Source organism: Strigops habroptila, chromosome Z (assembly GCF_004027225.2).
Source record: "Strigops habroptila isolate Jane chromosome Z, bStrHab1.2.pri, whole genome shotgun sequence".
Lineage (NCBI taxonomy): Eukaryota > Metazoa > Chordata > Aves > Psittaciformes > Psittacidae > Strigops > Strigops habroptila.
Window position 1 is genome coordinate 4,483,822 of NC_044302.2, and position 15,256 is coordinate 4,499,077.

Sequence of the window (15,256 nt, forward strand, 5' to 3'; positions counted from 1 at the left end):
CTAATGGAACTCCTGCTATAAATCACATTTCTAACATAAATAGCAACCAAAAGTTCCTCACTTGCCTGAGGTGCCCCAGGGGATGTGACAAGGTTCAGCCATGAAACTTTCCCAGGTTTATTGTGCACAGGGCCATTTCTAAGTTACTTTGGCCAAAGCATTTGGGGTCAGCACTTAAGACATGCTGTCTGATGCACAGCTACGAAGCAATGTAGGAGGATACTCCAGGAGAGCATGGCACTCCTACTTTCTCCTCCCTTATCTTTCCGGGAAAACATGATAAATACATGAGCGAAGCTGCTGGGACATGTCAGATATGCATCTCCACCTCCCCACTGTGGATTAAGAAGAAAAAGTCATTCACCACTCAGCATACTTGGAAAGTCTCTTGTGCACAGGACAGACACCTCCAGACGTCTCCATCGGTGATGTTATTTATAAGTGGACCAAACAGCTTTTTAGGCTAATTGCTCCTGGAGGGATTTAACTCTATTGAGAAAGCCTGAACAGGGCTCAACTGTTCCAGAGCATTAGCTGCCACTCCTCCTTTTGATTTACATCCCTCATAAAATTTTATGGCCAGATTAGAATGAACTTCACTTGCACTGTGTTTTTAGTAAAGTTTTTTTATGCTGAATGGAAGCAAAAAAAAAAAAAAAATCAATGCTGTAACTAATTATAGCCTCAACCAGGAAAGGAAAATACCTCAAAATGGGGGGGAATAATGTCAAAAGCCCTGCAGAAGAGATCCCTTTGGAGGCCCTGCTTCAGACACCTGAGCTCGAACTCTAAGTATGTTAAGAGAGCAACAACAGTTAAAAATGCCACAGTTTAAGGAAGAGCAATTTTGAATGGAGAAAGACTGATGTGGCTTTTTATGGTAACAAAGAAGGAGTGTGAAGCAGTCGGTTCCGATAAATGGGAGAAGAGAGTGGGTGCTTATCAGTCATTTTGTCTGGAATGTCTTTGAGTCATTTGGCTGCTGACCTTGTTCATGTGGAGGGAAAAGTCTACTTTTGAAATAATTGGTTGCTTGCAGAGATAATTAGTCTATATAGTGCTTTTTCTTCTGTTGTTGATAAATTACGGAACTCCCTGGGCTACAGTTTGCTTCACCAACTGTAAAGCTAGGACATAAATCCAAACAGAAAAAAGACTTTTTTTCTTCCTTTCTTTCTGACAGTGAAATACAGTGTCACTGAAAATGGCCTTTATATCTATACTATGAATCCATGAGAGATTGCAGAAAAGAAGGAGAATAAATAAGCCTAGTAAAATATTTACCATTCTAGACATCGGTAGCCAAGGCCAGATTGATGGGAAATGCTTAGTTTGGGGCTGACAGCCTTTAAATGACCTCTTTACAAGTGCCTGAATCTTGAAATTCAACATGCAAGTGAGTTCCACTGGGACATACAAGTATTTTGTGCAAGTATTTTGCCATGTCAGGCACTGGCCCATTGACAGCAGCAGGAATTACAGGTGTTCAGTTCCTCCCAGATGTGCAAAACGCAGATGCTGGAAAGCAGCTCATCCCGACGAAACTCCAGCTGACTCTCTTCATGCTGGACGAGGGAAGATCATATGCTACATTTCACTTCTGGCCAGGACTTACTTCCATTTACTGCTTTTTTTGCTCAAAATTAATGCTTTTGGGCTGCAGAAGCACTTCCCAAGATGGATTTTTCCACCGAGAAAGGAGCCGCAAGAGAAGGACCACTTCATATGGTCAAAGCGTGGGGCTTGGTAGATTTATTTTAAATTAAATAAGTTATTCCATGTGTTCTGGACACAAACTCACTATAAACTAATTTAAAATCCAGGGAGAAAACCCCTGACAGTCAATTTTTCAGTCCTTCATGCTGAAATACCGTACCAGTAGTTCATCACCTGGCAAATAAACCTGCCAGCTCAAAACTTTATATTAATCATTTTCTGTACCCTGCTTGAACTTTTCAAATCTGAACTCAGGAGTACTCTAATTCTCTATCCACTGGTACCAAAAGAAACAAGTAAAGAGGAGAAAAGGAGAGCGATGAGGAGCCATCCTCTTCTACCTCCTCCACTGAAGGAACATGAACTTCACAAACTGTGATTTAAGGGAGGTACCTGCCATTTGCCCCACAGCATCTCCAGCTGTAGCCCAGTCTCAGAGACAGAAACAGCCAGACCTTCCTTGATGGGATGGATTTTTAATTTCTGGCCTGGATGAGGGATTCTTTTAATAGTAATTTCTCAAACTATCATTCCACATTAATAATTAATATTTTTTCTCATTATCTACGTTGACATCTACAAAGACCTTGCTTGATTATGTGCCTATATTACTTCTTCTAGATGTTAATGTTTTAGTCTTCAAGAAAAAAGAGAAAAGGAAAGAGATGACAAAAACTCCACAGAATAGAGGAACAGATGTTCCTGAGATCATAGCAAAACAAGCCACAAACTTAGTAGGAACGAACTGTGATGTATAACATAGTTACTTTTCTAACCTTTCTAAAATTACCTATTTGACTGATTTCTTATGTGTAAAAAGAGGCATAAGGCCTTCCCTTCTGTCGAAGTACTATTGTCTTGAGTAATTTAGAAGCTCCGTTTTGATGCATTGAGACTTCCAGCACATAGACAGATTTAAGGCATCTCTAAGTGTGTGCAAGAGTCACAAGAATGTATTTCTTAATACCACTGTAACTAGAGAAGTACTTATAGGGGAAATATTTATAGGGGAAGTCCAGCTAAAATCCAAAGCTCTGAATCAATGACTATCCCATAAGCAATGCAGTCATAAGTCTGCTTCGCACTTACAGATGATGGTTTGGGGTGCAAGGAAGGGCACAGCATCTGCACCACAGATCTGTGCCTTCAGTGGGGTTCAGCTTACAGGCACAAAAGCAGAACAAGGTCAATGTCATAGATTAGGGATTGGGAATCTCTCTACCCTACTGCACAGCTGCAGAAGAGACTGCTGATAAATCAACCTCTTGCATCATATAAGGCTGTTGCTTGTGTCATCCCAGCCTGGTTCAGTAATGCATTCCAAATTTGAACATGCAGTCATTGCTGTGATATATAGGCTGAATAATTTTCCGTTCATGCACCTACTCTGTATTTAATGCTCTTATAGTAATAAGTGTAAGAACTTTCTTACAAAGGAGAAAGTCTTCTTTAGAGACTATTGAAGTCTCCTCCAGTGTCAGCCTAAGCAGAGATTATAAGCATATATACGCACCCAGATTTCTCTACTTTCTTAAATGGAGCAGAGGTATGATTATGACATGATGCTCCCAGCAAATGCATAGCATTACTGCCTGGTATAGAGAATGAGCTTCTTTCCTTAACTCCTTCTGTCCAGATCTTCCACTTGACTTTTTTTTTTTGACATACTGTAAGAATGTTTAATTTTCAGTACTTAACGGCAAGACATATCTAGGTAGGGAATGCACTTTGGGCTACCTTGGGCCAGCAGCTATCAGTGAGTAACATGGATATTGTGGTTAATATGGCATCTGAGTTCAAGTGAATGATGAGAAATTCGAATCGTCTTCTGAACTGGACTGCCAGACCTATTTCCTTCAGACAAGGGAAAAATGTGTTTGTACCATGTATTTCACTGGCCATTTATGCTATTCCTAGAAGACACCTCATTTAAGTGTGCTTTCTCCTCCTTCTTCCAGGTCAGCTCTCATACAGTCATAAGCAAGACTATCAAATCAGTGTTGTTTCCTATAATGGTTTTTTCCCATGTTTTAATGACTATAACAACCAGAGAGTTCAGAAAGATACTGATTTTATTTCAAAAACAAGTCTGAAAGAGCAGAGGGACTGCTAAATTGGGTCAGAGATCCACGTAAGCCCAATATCCTGGTCTTCACAGCGGGGAGCAGCAGGCAGTTTAAGAAAAGTACCAAAAGACAGAGCATAGAGTGATCTCTCCTAATGCACTCTTTAATTTGCCTCTAGACCACCATGGTTAGCTACCACTAAGCGCTGCACAACTAAAAATGTATCTATCTCATCTCTCTCCTAATCTTTTTATACCCTCAACCTCCACAGCATCCTGTGACAGTGTGTTCCACACCCAAAACTGTGCATTTTGCAGTGAATAAATGTTGTTTTTGAAAGCTGCTGCTTGCTAACATCACTGGGACAAGCTTGCAAACGCTTACAGGGGAGAGCCATCAGCCACCCAGTGTCAGGAGGAAAGATCAGGTCCTTTGGCTTTTAAACCAAGCTGCAAATTCGGAACCAGCTGGGCAGCTTCATCCCTGTAAGAAGAACAGCGTCGCTGAGTTAGTGTCCTCCAGCGAGGGGGAAGAAGCAGACACCCACCCTTTAACTTCTAACATGATTTTGATTTGGAAGCAGATAGGAGATGGGAGCCTACGGGAATTCTGTCAGTATTGCTAAATTAAGCCTTCCTGGGGCGGATCTACAAATGTCCAGGACTGCCCGGACTTGCAAAAGCTGCCTTGTTTGGGTTTTAGCTGAGACTTTCCATACTGGGTCATTTCCTCCACTACGCAGTTATTGACAGCAGTGAAGGGAGTGGAGCAGGTACCTGGCAGCAGCTACAGGCCACAGTTTTCAAGTTCAACCAGCAGGTGTTTGGCAGTTTAGTGGTCTATTTTATGTGTTTCAAATGTGTCTGGTTTTCAGAAGAAGCTGAGCTCTCATTCTGAAAGTTATCTATGCATTACCTCTGACAGTCAAGAATTAGTGTTTATTTTAAAAAGCAAACTAAGTGTAAACAACAAAACTAGCTTTTTTTTCTTGAGAGAAAAGACTCAATATGGAAAAAGCTCCAGTAAAAGACTGCAACAATCATGTGGCATGAGAAATAGCACTTCATGGGGAAGCACATATTTTGTCGATATAATCATTTTCTCTAGAAGAAGCACTCCCATATTGATCTGAATATTTATCTGTTCTGTGCTCTTGTCTGACAAATACTTGCGTGAGCAAATTTCACCCTGTAAACGGTTAGCCTGCTGTTTAGGGTAGAGGACTCATTATTTGTATAACGTGATAGACTGCCTGAATAAGACAGTCTCCAGAATGTACTACCCACACCAACTCACAAACCTATAAGGAGGCCTACATAAAATCCTATGTAAACCTATACAACAAACAACTGAACAAGTGCTCATGGTTTGTCTGCATATATGAAGTGCTTGCATAACCACTGTTTTCCAAATAATTCATAGTATTTGCAACTTAACAAACATAATAAGCACTAAATGAGCCACATTTCTTTACATCAGATAAAAAATCTGTGCATTTTTGCTTCAAATACCTATAGAGCTGTGGCCACATAGGTCAATAGAGAAGAAGGGTAATTCTTTACCACTTCTTCCTTGTCATTATTTTACCTGAAATAAAATTCAACCAAGCCCCAGCCTTGAGTTATCCCGTTCAGTTGGAAATCTGCAATGCATTCATGGAAAACGCCGCTTCCAGTCAGGCCATTATACACCATGGGGCAAGCCTGCTTGTCCAGCGTTGCAGAAACATCAAAGTACTTGCCACCTTTGATAAGAGAAAAAAAGGAAGAATGTCTCCAGCCCTCAGTAGTATTTAATCCCAAAAAATCCCAAGATCCATTATTTTTGCAGATGGTTTCTTCTCATGCTTTTCCAAAGAGCAATAGTTTTCCTGTCTGCTTTGTAAATGAAGAAAAATCCTGGATCAAGCCATATTTCCAGAGCAGCTGAATCCACCTCGTAACATAGGTTTTGACACCCAAAAAGGCAAAAATCACATTATTTATCTTGATTAGCAAAAGCAGCTGTCACCACAAATGGAAACTGTAACCCTCCCTGGTACAGTTGCCTGTGGCCCTGATCCTGCAGTGAACACACACTGGTACACTGATGACAACACTACGCATAGGACTTCAGCACAGAAGTAAATTTCTCAGGGTGTAAAACGATGCATTTACTCCAAGGATCACATGGAATTTCACTGAATATTCTTTCCTCCACTAAATTAACTGCATGCCAAAAAGCTGCAGGCAGATATAGTTGGCCTGCTTTTGGCTTACCAGCCATAAAATTGACTCCATATTCATCCTTGATAACACCATCATCAGCCATCTCAGACAGCGAGGCATTGGACCACTCAATGCCAGCCTTCTTTCCATCAGGGAAAAAGACATAACCTACAGCAAGGCTAAAAGGGAAAGAAATGGAGCAGATTGAAAGTTCAACCAAAACTCAAAGGGATCAACACATTTGCCTTCCACGGGAGCTTAACCCTGAGCATGGCCTTCATCCTTGGAAAACAGCAGCAATAAATGAATAAGGTTATATTGTGGAATATCGCAAGTGCTGAATGGAGGAAGCCATGCATGCAGGAAAGATGAGGTTTGCAGGATGGATTGTGGTGGGCAGGCAGACAGGCAAGTTACTTGTTCCCACTTGGTCCCATCAGGGCCATGAGCACTGATTTTCAAGGTTCTGGATGCACAGAGCACCAATCAGCAAGGCAGGGCTCCTAAGCAATGCCTTACAGATGGACACACTGTCTTAAATAGCTGGAATTGCTGAATTTGTATCTCTAAATCTAGGCAGTAAGACAAGCAGCTGCATCAGTCAAACAGTAATTGAATGGAAAAGATGTAATTGAAGGTAAAAGCTGCCCTTGTGACTAATTGCAAATGGAAAATTGGGTGGAGGGAGTGAGGAGCAAGAGGGTGTGGATAGAAATCTGGCTGCGCAGGTTCAAAGCAAGAATGTTCAAGCAATAGAGGCGTCCTTCAGAATGATTTCTGCCACCTTCAAGATGCATATTTTTAGCAGCATAAACTTCCTTGGTTACTTACTTAGTTGTGGTAGCTGGCAGATTAATAACTGTTAAATGTGCTGCAGTCCCATCCTGTAAGACAGCAATAAAGAAAAAGAGTCTAATTTGGACTTCCTTCTGTGGATCTTAAAACTGACTTGACCAAGAAGACATCCGATATAACTCAGGTGACGCAGTGAGCTCTGACTTTATACTTTTAAATCTTCTCAATACATCTTATATGAAAATTTGTCTGAAAATCAGAGTCCAAGAATATAAACCAAACACATTAAAGACAAATTAAGGACATTAAGGACAATAGAAGGTATACAGCAAATGGACTTAAGAGGAGGAGGGAAAAAATACATGTGAAGATGTAAGCTAGCCATGTTCAAAACCGACAGGCAGCCTATCAAAGCTGGCCCCGTTTTGGCCAGACATCTCTTCCAGCCTTTATTATTCCATGCCTGGGAGCAGCATACAGGAAAAATGTTTAAAAAGAAGGAACTGGAATCTCACGTTTTTATCAATTTCTCTTTCACCCTTGAGTCTGAATCCCTTCATGCTCCATTTGGGCTGTTCTGAGGCACGTATAAGCCTACACTGTGCTGTTATACATGTACAGTATGAGGACTTCAAACTTCAATCATCCATAAACTTTAATTCCATCTTAAAAACCACTCAGATGGCTTCTAAATAAGAGAGACAGAGCCACAGTAATTTTGAGTTCTGTATAACTAAGAAGAAAGGGAGGGGTTAGTACCTGGTTATACACATCGCAGTGCAAAAGTACAGTCTTATCAAAAGGTACAAATGCATGTGTGAAATCACAGCAGCTACATCTGCAGAGATGTGAGATTGTCCATGGTGTGTTTTTATGCTAGCCAGCATATACGTGAGAAAAGAACTTTTATGCTGAATTCAGTCCTAACTCCTGTAATGTTGCTTATAAGAGAGAGTTTAGATCTATTTACACCTGTGTTGGCAAAGAAAATGCCTTTTCAGGAGCATCTGTTGGGGTTGCATGCCAGCTTGTAAGGCCAGAATTCAGCATTTCCCCAGGCTGTGTGCTCCCAGCAGCCACAGAGCTGACTCTCCTCCAGCACAGCCACCATTGCAAAGCAGAGAATTAGAGCTCAGCACAGGCAGAAATACTTGCTGACTGCTGTCATGAAGGCTTAGGATGCCTTCAAACACCTCAGGCTCTCAATTAGAGTGAATCAGCACTGCATGAACTCCACTGAGTGCTCGGTATTTGCGGCAGCTGAAAATGTGTCCTGTGAAGCTGCCTATCTAATTTTTCTTCAAAAAGCTGAAACAAACAATTTAAAGTTGTTGAAACAACTGTTGGTTTAATCAGTGTAGCAGAATCTCAGGTTTGTACACACACGGCTCCCAACACTGATACTTGCTACTGCTGACACTGGTTAGCACTTCTGATTGCACACTGTGGATGCTGCCAATGCCTATTTTCTAGATACTTAAATGTGACTGATAAGTTCAGAAACACCTCTAATTTCATGGTTAAGTAGCACATTGCCATGTTAATACCTACTTCAAAGTGTGCCAAAATCATGACGTAACGGTAAATCTCAGACCAGTTCCGGACACCTGCAAAAAAGAACAAAACCACCCAACCTGGAATTCACCATTACTGGAAAATGTGAACTAATCGTACCTGGTTTGACAATAATGTGGATAAAGAAATATCCCGTAATTGATAACATGTAATTGATAACATGGTAAGCATATGCATGTCCCCAAAACAGTAATGGCATTTCCTCTGAAATGTCTTAACTTCCTGCCCAGTCACAAAATTGGTTATTTTTAAAGATCACCTTTAGTCCCGCTGTCCTGCCAGTACCAGCTATTGTGAAGGAAGCCAAGCGACTGAATTGTTTCCGGTGCTGTTACCATAAGAGTGGCTCCGAACGCCTTTGAGAAGAAGTTTGGTTTTCTCATAATTTTCTATTTCAATTTCTCCAACAGACTGGCCCCACTCCTCATGTCGGAAATGTTGTTCCCTTTGTCTGGAAGAAAGAAAAGTGTGAATCAACACAGGCAAATCAGTAAGTCTCCTAATCAATAAGCCTCAGTGTCAGTCTGCTGGACTTAATACCCCAAAACGAAGAAGAGATTTCAGAGCATCTGGATCCTGGCTATGCCAGATGTTACACATGAGCAATCACTTTTAAATTTCCCAGCTAATAGCTGCATAACATCTATCAGACATCTGAGAATGAAACAACAGCCAATTCCCACCCTGACAGACTACAAAAATGCACTTTCTTTGAAAAAATGCTATACTACCAAACAGTTGCTGCTTAGAACTCAGCAGGTATCACCAAAGACAATGCACTATTGGTATACATATTTTCTGCTTGTATTTAGACAACACACTTTTGATACTCAAGTTTTCTTCTCATATTTTCAGCTCTCTGAAGCTTGTATTGTAATTAAAACAGCCACTTTAGCTTTCCTTCTCATGATTATATTTAATCCTTTTCTTCGATATACCTGGACTGATGACCTGGGAAGCAGCCCAAATTAGGTTGCTAGCAATGAAAAAAGACAGAGTAAGAAATATTCCAAATGCTCAAGGTTTTATAGACCAAAACTGTGGGCAGATCCCTCCACCCCCATATTAGGAAGACCATATCTGTGTGCAGGATCCTCCTTTGAGGTTGCCAGGTCTGGTGTGGTAGTGAAACCAGAAGACACCTGATAGGAGGCATGTCCTTCATTAGCTCACTTCAGATTAAACCCACCTTCTAAAACCACCTGTAAGAACACATGACAGACCCTTAAGAGATCTGTAGAAAAATTACTATTAAACCAAGAAGAAACTAATTTTGCCTCTCACTTTCTGACCCTCTGGAAGAACTCTATGGTCCATGGTTCCTGAGCAAAAGCATGCGCAAATGTGCTGGGGTGACTGTCGACATTGAAGTTAAAGACTTCTGTAAAGTTCTCCCAACTAGGAAAAGGAGTGGGAAGAAAATAAGAGACATTATTAGCATACGGGTCACACTAGGTGAAGTTTGCACTTCCTTCTCTGACAGTGGCAATCTTGCATTTTATGTTTATGAGAAAATTCTGGTTTTTATAGTTTTAAATATGTTACTACTTTTCAAGGAAGCAAATGGAAGGAAACTGAGAAGAGCAAAAACGGTCTGCAAGAGACAACAGGTTACCTAGGAAAGGAAACTGGCAGGGCAGAGCTGCATGCCAAATCATGCTGCTTTCTCTCACGTATCTGTTCAGAGGTACAAATGCAGCACCAGTCCAGAAATGTTGTGCTAATTTGGTAGCAAATCCTTTTTCATCAGACAAATAGAGTCCATAAGCAGAAAGAGAAAGCAGAGGCAAGGGCTTCACGTGTTACTTTGTGCACATGACCCTTTGAAAACAACAACCAAATCCCTAACCGGGAAGTCAGTACACATCCCAGTGCAAACGTGAAAGACTCTTACTGGAAAGAGAATTTAACTGGTACGAGTTCGCCGTCCTCTTCACTCCACTGCTGTCGGTAGGGTCCTTTTCTGTAAGGCAAAGCACTATAATTTTGTATGACTCCTAAACAAACAGTAAAATATTTCTTAAATGTTTGGAAATGGATGCAATAGTAGATACTGCAGAAGAATTTTGCTATTGTGTGCTAAGGTAGGATAGCAATGCTATATATTACTCACTGTGTTTTAATTCCACAAAAATAAATGCATACTATTGTTATCAAATAGCTTTTGGGTCAAGTCAGTTAAATATATTTCCAGTGTTCAAAAAGCCTTGGTCTTAAGTGTACGTAAATGAAACTATAGATTGCTACAGTACCTGAGTAATCCATCAAAGCTTATTTTCCAGATTGTTTGGGGCTCCAAGTATTCAATAGTGAGCCCTCCTCCACTCCAAATCTCCTCAGATTCATCATTCACCATCATGTTTGGATGTTGTGGGTGCTAAAAAAGACATTTCAGGAAAACATTTGATTAATTGTGAGGATGCAACATAGGTGAATTCCTGCCCTGATGGTCCTCTGCAGGATGAACATTTGGTTGAATTGGCTTTTCAGTTCTACCTGCTTTCTGGTAATCAGACTATCAGAGAGGAAAAACTGCATCTAAAACACCAAAGATAACGCATTGTTTCAGATAACACAACTGAGTTACTAGTGTGAAGGGAGGTTATTGCAAGAGCTCAGCTCCTTACACTAGTGACTGTCAAGCTCACAGCCAAGCTGATGCAGGGCTTTGGGGGTAAACTTAGACTAAATTTGGTGGAAGTCTAAAATGATGTAAATTTCCAGTGCATGCAAGCTTGCTCCCAAAACTCTTCACCTGCTCTTTGAAAAGTATGTCTTCTTTCCTAAAGCTGTCACCTTTCTAAAAGAGACCTTATGCCTGTTGCTGTAGGGAAGGATCTAAGAAGGTCCCAAAATTGGCTGGCAGTTCTAAGTTACAAAGCCACAAAGTGGTATCATTATACTAAATATTACTAGAAAACAAAATAATTCACATAAATATCCTTTTTTTAATTTTTTAATTTTTTTTTTTTTTAATATGATCTGCAAATAGGATGTGTCCTGCTTTTTCTGGTCATGACTACTTGGTGACACAAATCTGTGAATATTAAGACAGTTGAGCGCAAAAGGATTTATGCCAGATCTTCCCTCCTTCTTTATTATGTAGTCAGCCATTAACAAAATAGAAAACACAGAGGCAAAATGATTACACATATATCAAATATGTATATATATCATATATACATACTATATATGATTAATACTGTTTTCTTTTTAGCAAGAATGAAGCAGATGCACATATAAGCTTTCCCTAAAAGTCCCTAAAAGCTTTCCTTTCTCTTTTAAAGAGGTAATTCCACAATGTTTTTATATCATTCGCTTATTGAAAAAGGGGAAAAAATCAACCATAACCATACAACGTAACTTATTAACCATGTGCTTGCACATTATCAGAAAGACTGAATGCTCAAACTCTTCCTGTGAGACATCGTAAGATATTTTATAGAAAATATGCTATGTTTTGTGCGCATTATAGAAAAAAGGGAATGAGTGTCAGACACCTACTCCAAAAATCAGACATAGCCAGTAATCTGGCCAGTTCTACTGCCGTCTTTAGGCACAGCACTGATGTCATACTGTCAGGATATTAATGCAGTGAAGGTGCAGAGTATATTAATTTTTGCTTGGGATCCTCACAGGGGTTCAAGATAGGAGTTAAGCACTGCTCTTGAATGTGATCTCATATCCACCACTTACTTCAAACTCCCCTATTCCATCCACCCTCAGGAAGAGCCACATCTCACAGACCCCATCGGGACGTTTTGCAAGACGAGCAATCACAAAAGTCTTGTTGGTCTCTGCAAAGCCGGTGAAGTAAACCGAATCGAGTGCCTAGAGAAAGGGAAAGGGATAATGGATTTCAGCTCCAGCTGGAGGCTGGAAAGGGTGGGGAGAAGATGAGTAATTCCTTGTTTTTCACAGATTTCTTCTCACGAATCAAAATTTACTTTCACTTTCTATATCTGATAGCACGCACCCCAGCGAACAGCCAAGGAGTCCTGCTAGCAGCAGTGAAGTCTCATCCATTAGGCCATGTCCTCAGGAAATAACTGAGATCCACAAGATTTAGTCAATCTGGTGCACAACAATCACAACGTTCATTGACACAAAAGCATTTTTCCTTTCTTGTTTGCCCACTGCCTCATCAGAGCAGACACAGAAAGCAGAAAGCGAGCAGATGAGAAGCAGATTTAGAGAGGGAATGCAATTACTGCATGATAGCTGCAGACAAGGTGAAGTATAATAATCTGAATTAAGATGCTTATTTTGCAACAAGAAGTTCCCTTGACCAAAATCCTTATGAAATGTGTCCTCAAAGAGTGTCTGTGAGGAGGAAACTGAGCCACAAGCACACTGTTTCCCCATATAGCTCCAAATTGTATGGAGGATAATTTATATGTAGGGGAAACATAGGAATGAAAAAGAAAAAAGGAAGAGAAAGGAAGTTATAGAAACCTCAGCACTTTACCAACATGATTAGCAGCTGGGCTGCCACAGGGCCAGTTAGCCTCTCAAATCTTAACAACTATTAGGAACAGAAGTCCACAAGTTCAATTTCAGATGTCTGTTTTCACATATTTCTGCAGAACTCACTTGAAGTTTTAAAAGCTGGAACGTGGAAATTAAGATTTATGTGTGCACTTTTGGGCATGGATGAAATTCTGCTTCTGAAAAAAGATCCATCATAAAATGCCAAAAAAAAAACTAAACCCAGATGATTATTGCCCTTATGCATACAGGTAAGGGGGGATTTTGAGGGCACAGTCTGGAAATGTATATGGAGCGAGCCTGCTGGACGCCAATGCAAAAATCCAGAGACATCATTTTCTGGAAGTCTTTTCCAGATCCATTTTTAGACGTCTCTTGTACGTGTTGCTCCAGTGTGGCTATTTGGAGCAGCAGAGGAAAGCACAGACCTCTTGGCTGTATCTCAAACCACTTTGGATGTCGGTTTGATTTGGAAGACACTGACACTCCTGCCCTATCAAATCTGGCCGAGATTAGCAAAACACTTCAAAATGCTCCAAGCAGCAGCTTAATTAGTGGAAAGGAAAAGCTGAAGAAAAGAACTTTGTTTCTTTGAGGCTAAGCAGAAGCCTCAATGCATTTGTTAAATAATATGACTTCAGGATTCCCAAAAGGCTTCAGGATATGTTAGCAAGAATTTCACAGAAATGACTTAGGATCCAACATCTCAGCTGGCACCTGCAAGGCAAATCTTGATGGAGCAAACAAAACGGAGGGAAATCGTATCTCATCAGCCTTTCTGCTTCCCCTTCTCACCAAATAATACAGCAAAGCCAACCCAAATGCCCCTGTTAGGTACAGCGAGTATTTTGACAGGATAGTACATGAACACAGGCAAGGTACAGGTTGTAGATAGAGGATTTATTATTTGTAAAGCAGACAAGTACACCTAGAAAATAAGTTTCAATTCACTAAGTGTGCTAAAATAAAAGGCTTCTGTGTCTTATAGTGCATCTGCTTTTCCCCGCTGACATTGGCTGCTCTGATTAGAGATAACTTCTCCCTGCAAAGGACAGCCGAAGTGACATCCCCAACCTGCCCTCCCTGGTATGTGTTGAACGGGGGTGGAAGGATGTGGGCCCCATGGCTTCAGGGATTGGGCTTTGGGAGATGACCAGGATGCAGGGAATGAGTGTCCTGAGGGGTGCAGGTCACAGGTGGATGCAAGGTGCTGAGGATGTAGATGATGCAGAGGGGTGCAGTTCCAAAGGGATGTGGGTTCTGCAAATGGAGGTGCTGTGGGTCCAGGGGAGTAGGAGTCCATGGGGAATCGGTGTTGTGGGGGAACATTGGTCTCAGGGCATGGGGGTTCCAGGGATGGGGCGTAGGGCTGCTGGGGATGGATGGGGTCCCGGGGAACAGGACGTCCAGAGATGGAGGTGCCGGGGAAGGGGTTGTCAGGGAAGGCGGTCGCGGGGAAGGGTGTCCCACGATTAGAGGTACCGGGGGGGAGCGGCGGGACACTCACGTGGGGGTCGGGGCGGAGCGGGCGCGGCCGCCGCGGCTCCGCGGGGGCTCCGCCGGCCGCCCGCTGCCTCCAGGCGCCGTGGCAGAGCAGGAGGCAGCCCAGGGCCCAGCGCTTCAGCGGCGCCGGGGCTCCGAGGGCGGCCGCCCGCCGGGCCCCGAGCAGCGCCAGCAGCACCAGCAGCGGGAGCAGCAGCAGCAGCAGCAGCATCGCGGGCCGTGCGCGCAGGCGGAGCGGGCGCGGTGCTCGACGCTGGCTCCGGCCGCCGCCAAACCCCGCCTCGGGGCCGCGCATCGCGGTGTCCCGGGACGGTCGCGGTCATTTCCGCGAGAGGCTTGTCGCGGCTGTCGGCGGGCTGAGGTCACTTTGGGAAGTGGGATCGGCTCCTTTCAGTATATTATTATTACTATTATGATTATTATTATTAATAATAATACCAATAATTATTATTATTTGTATTTTTCTCCCAAGAAACGTGATCTCACCGCGCATCCCGCCCAGCTATATGGAAGCGCCCGAAGGGAAGTTCAGGCTGTTCCCCTGGAAAGGCACAACCAAGTGTCCAGGAAACCCTCCGGGTTAAGTGCTGTGGTGCAGGAGCGTTAAGTTTCGGGGTCCCCCCCGGGGCAGTCAGGGGGTACAAGGGCCGTATCAGCGGCTTCTCCCTGAGGCCGAGGGTTGCGGATGTTCCCAGCTCTTCAATTCAGTTCCTATTGCAGGTTTCTGACCCTGTTTTCTCGGGCTCTCAGCTCCCACCACCAGTTCCAGCCTGCCTGGCAGCCAATTTCGTATAGGACACAAAAAAGGAAATCACATTGGGCATCCCTTCAGTATCTCTTGTAGGTACCATTTCCAGAAGCTGTATTAATGAAGGCTTTTGGTGGCTGCACAATTCATCTTTTTAT

General features: G+C 42.4%; 1 protein-coding gene across 1 annotated transcript; it reads right to left on the reverse strand.

Annotated features, from left to right (window-relative positions):
- Nucleotides 1-3,770: 3,770 nt before the first annotated feature.
- Nucleotides 3,771-14,594, reverse strand: LOC115601082. The gene is made up of 11 exons (XM_030470599.1): nucleotides 14,355-14,594; nucleotides 12,056-12,190; nucleotides 10,612-10,736; nucleotides 10,254-10,322; nucleotides 9,644-9,757; nucleotides 8,695-8,810; nucleotides 8,336-8,391; nucleotides 6,821-6,873; nucleotides 6,041-6,168; nucleotides 5,370-5,526; nucleotides 3,771-4,265 (listed from the first exon to the last, which is right to left on the reverse strand). The coding sequence occupies exons 1-11, from the start codon at nucleotides 14,559-14,561 to the stop codon at nucleotides 4,193-4,195; spliced, it is 1,233 nt and encodes a 410-aa protein (XP_030326459.1). The 5' UTR covers nucleotides 14,562-14,594; the 3' UTR covers nucleotides 3,771-4,192.
- Between the last annotated feature and the right edge of the window lie 662 nt (nucleotides 14,595-15,256).

Coding starts and splice junctions, on each gene's coding strand:
- LOC115601082 (XM_030470599.1), bottom strand. CDS start 14,561: ATGCTGCTGCTGCTGCTGCTGCTCCCGCTGCTGGTGCTGCTGGCGCTG. Junction 12,191..14,354: donor CGCTCCGCCCCGACCCCCAC/GTGAGTGTCCCG, acceptor CCCTTTCTCTAG/GCACTCGATTCGGTTTACTT. Junction 8,392..8,694: donor CGTTCGGAGCCACTCTTATG/GTAACAGCACCG, acceptor TCTTTTTTGCAG/GTGTCCGGAACTGGTCTGAG.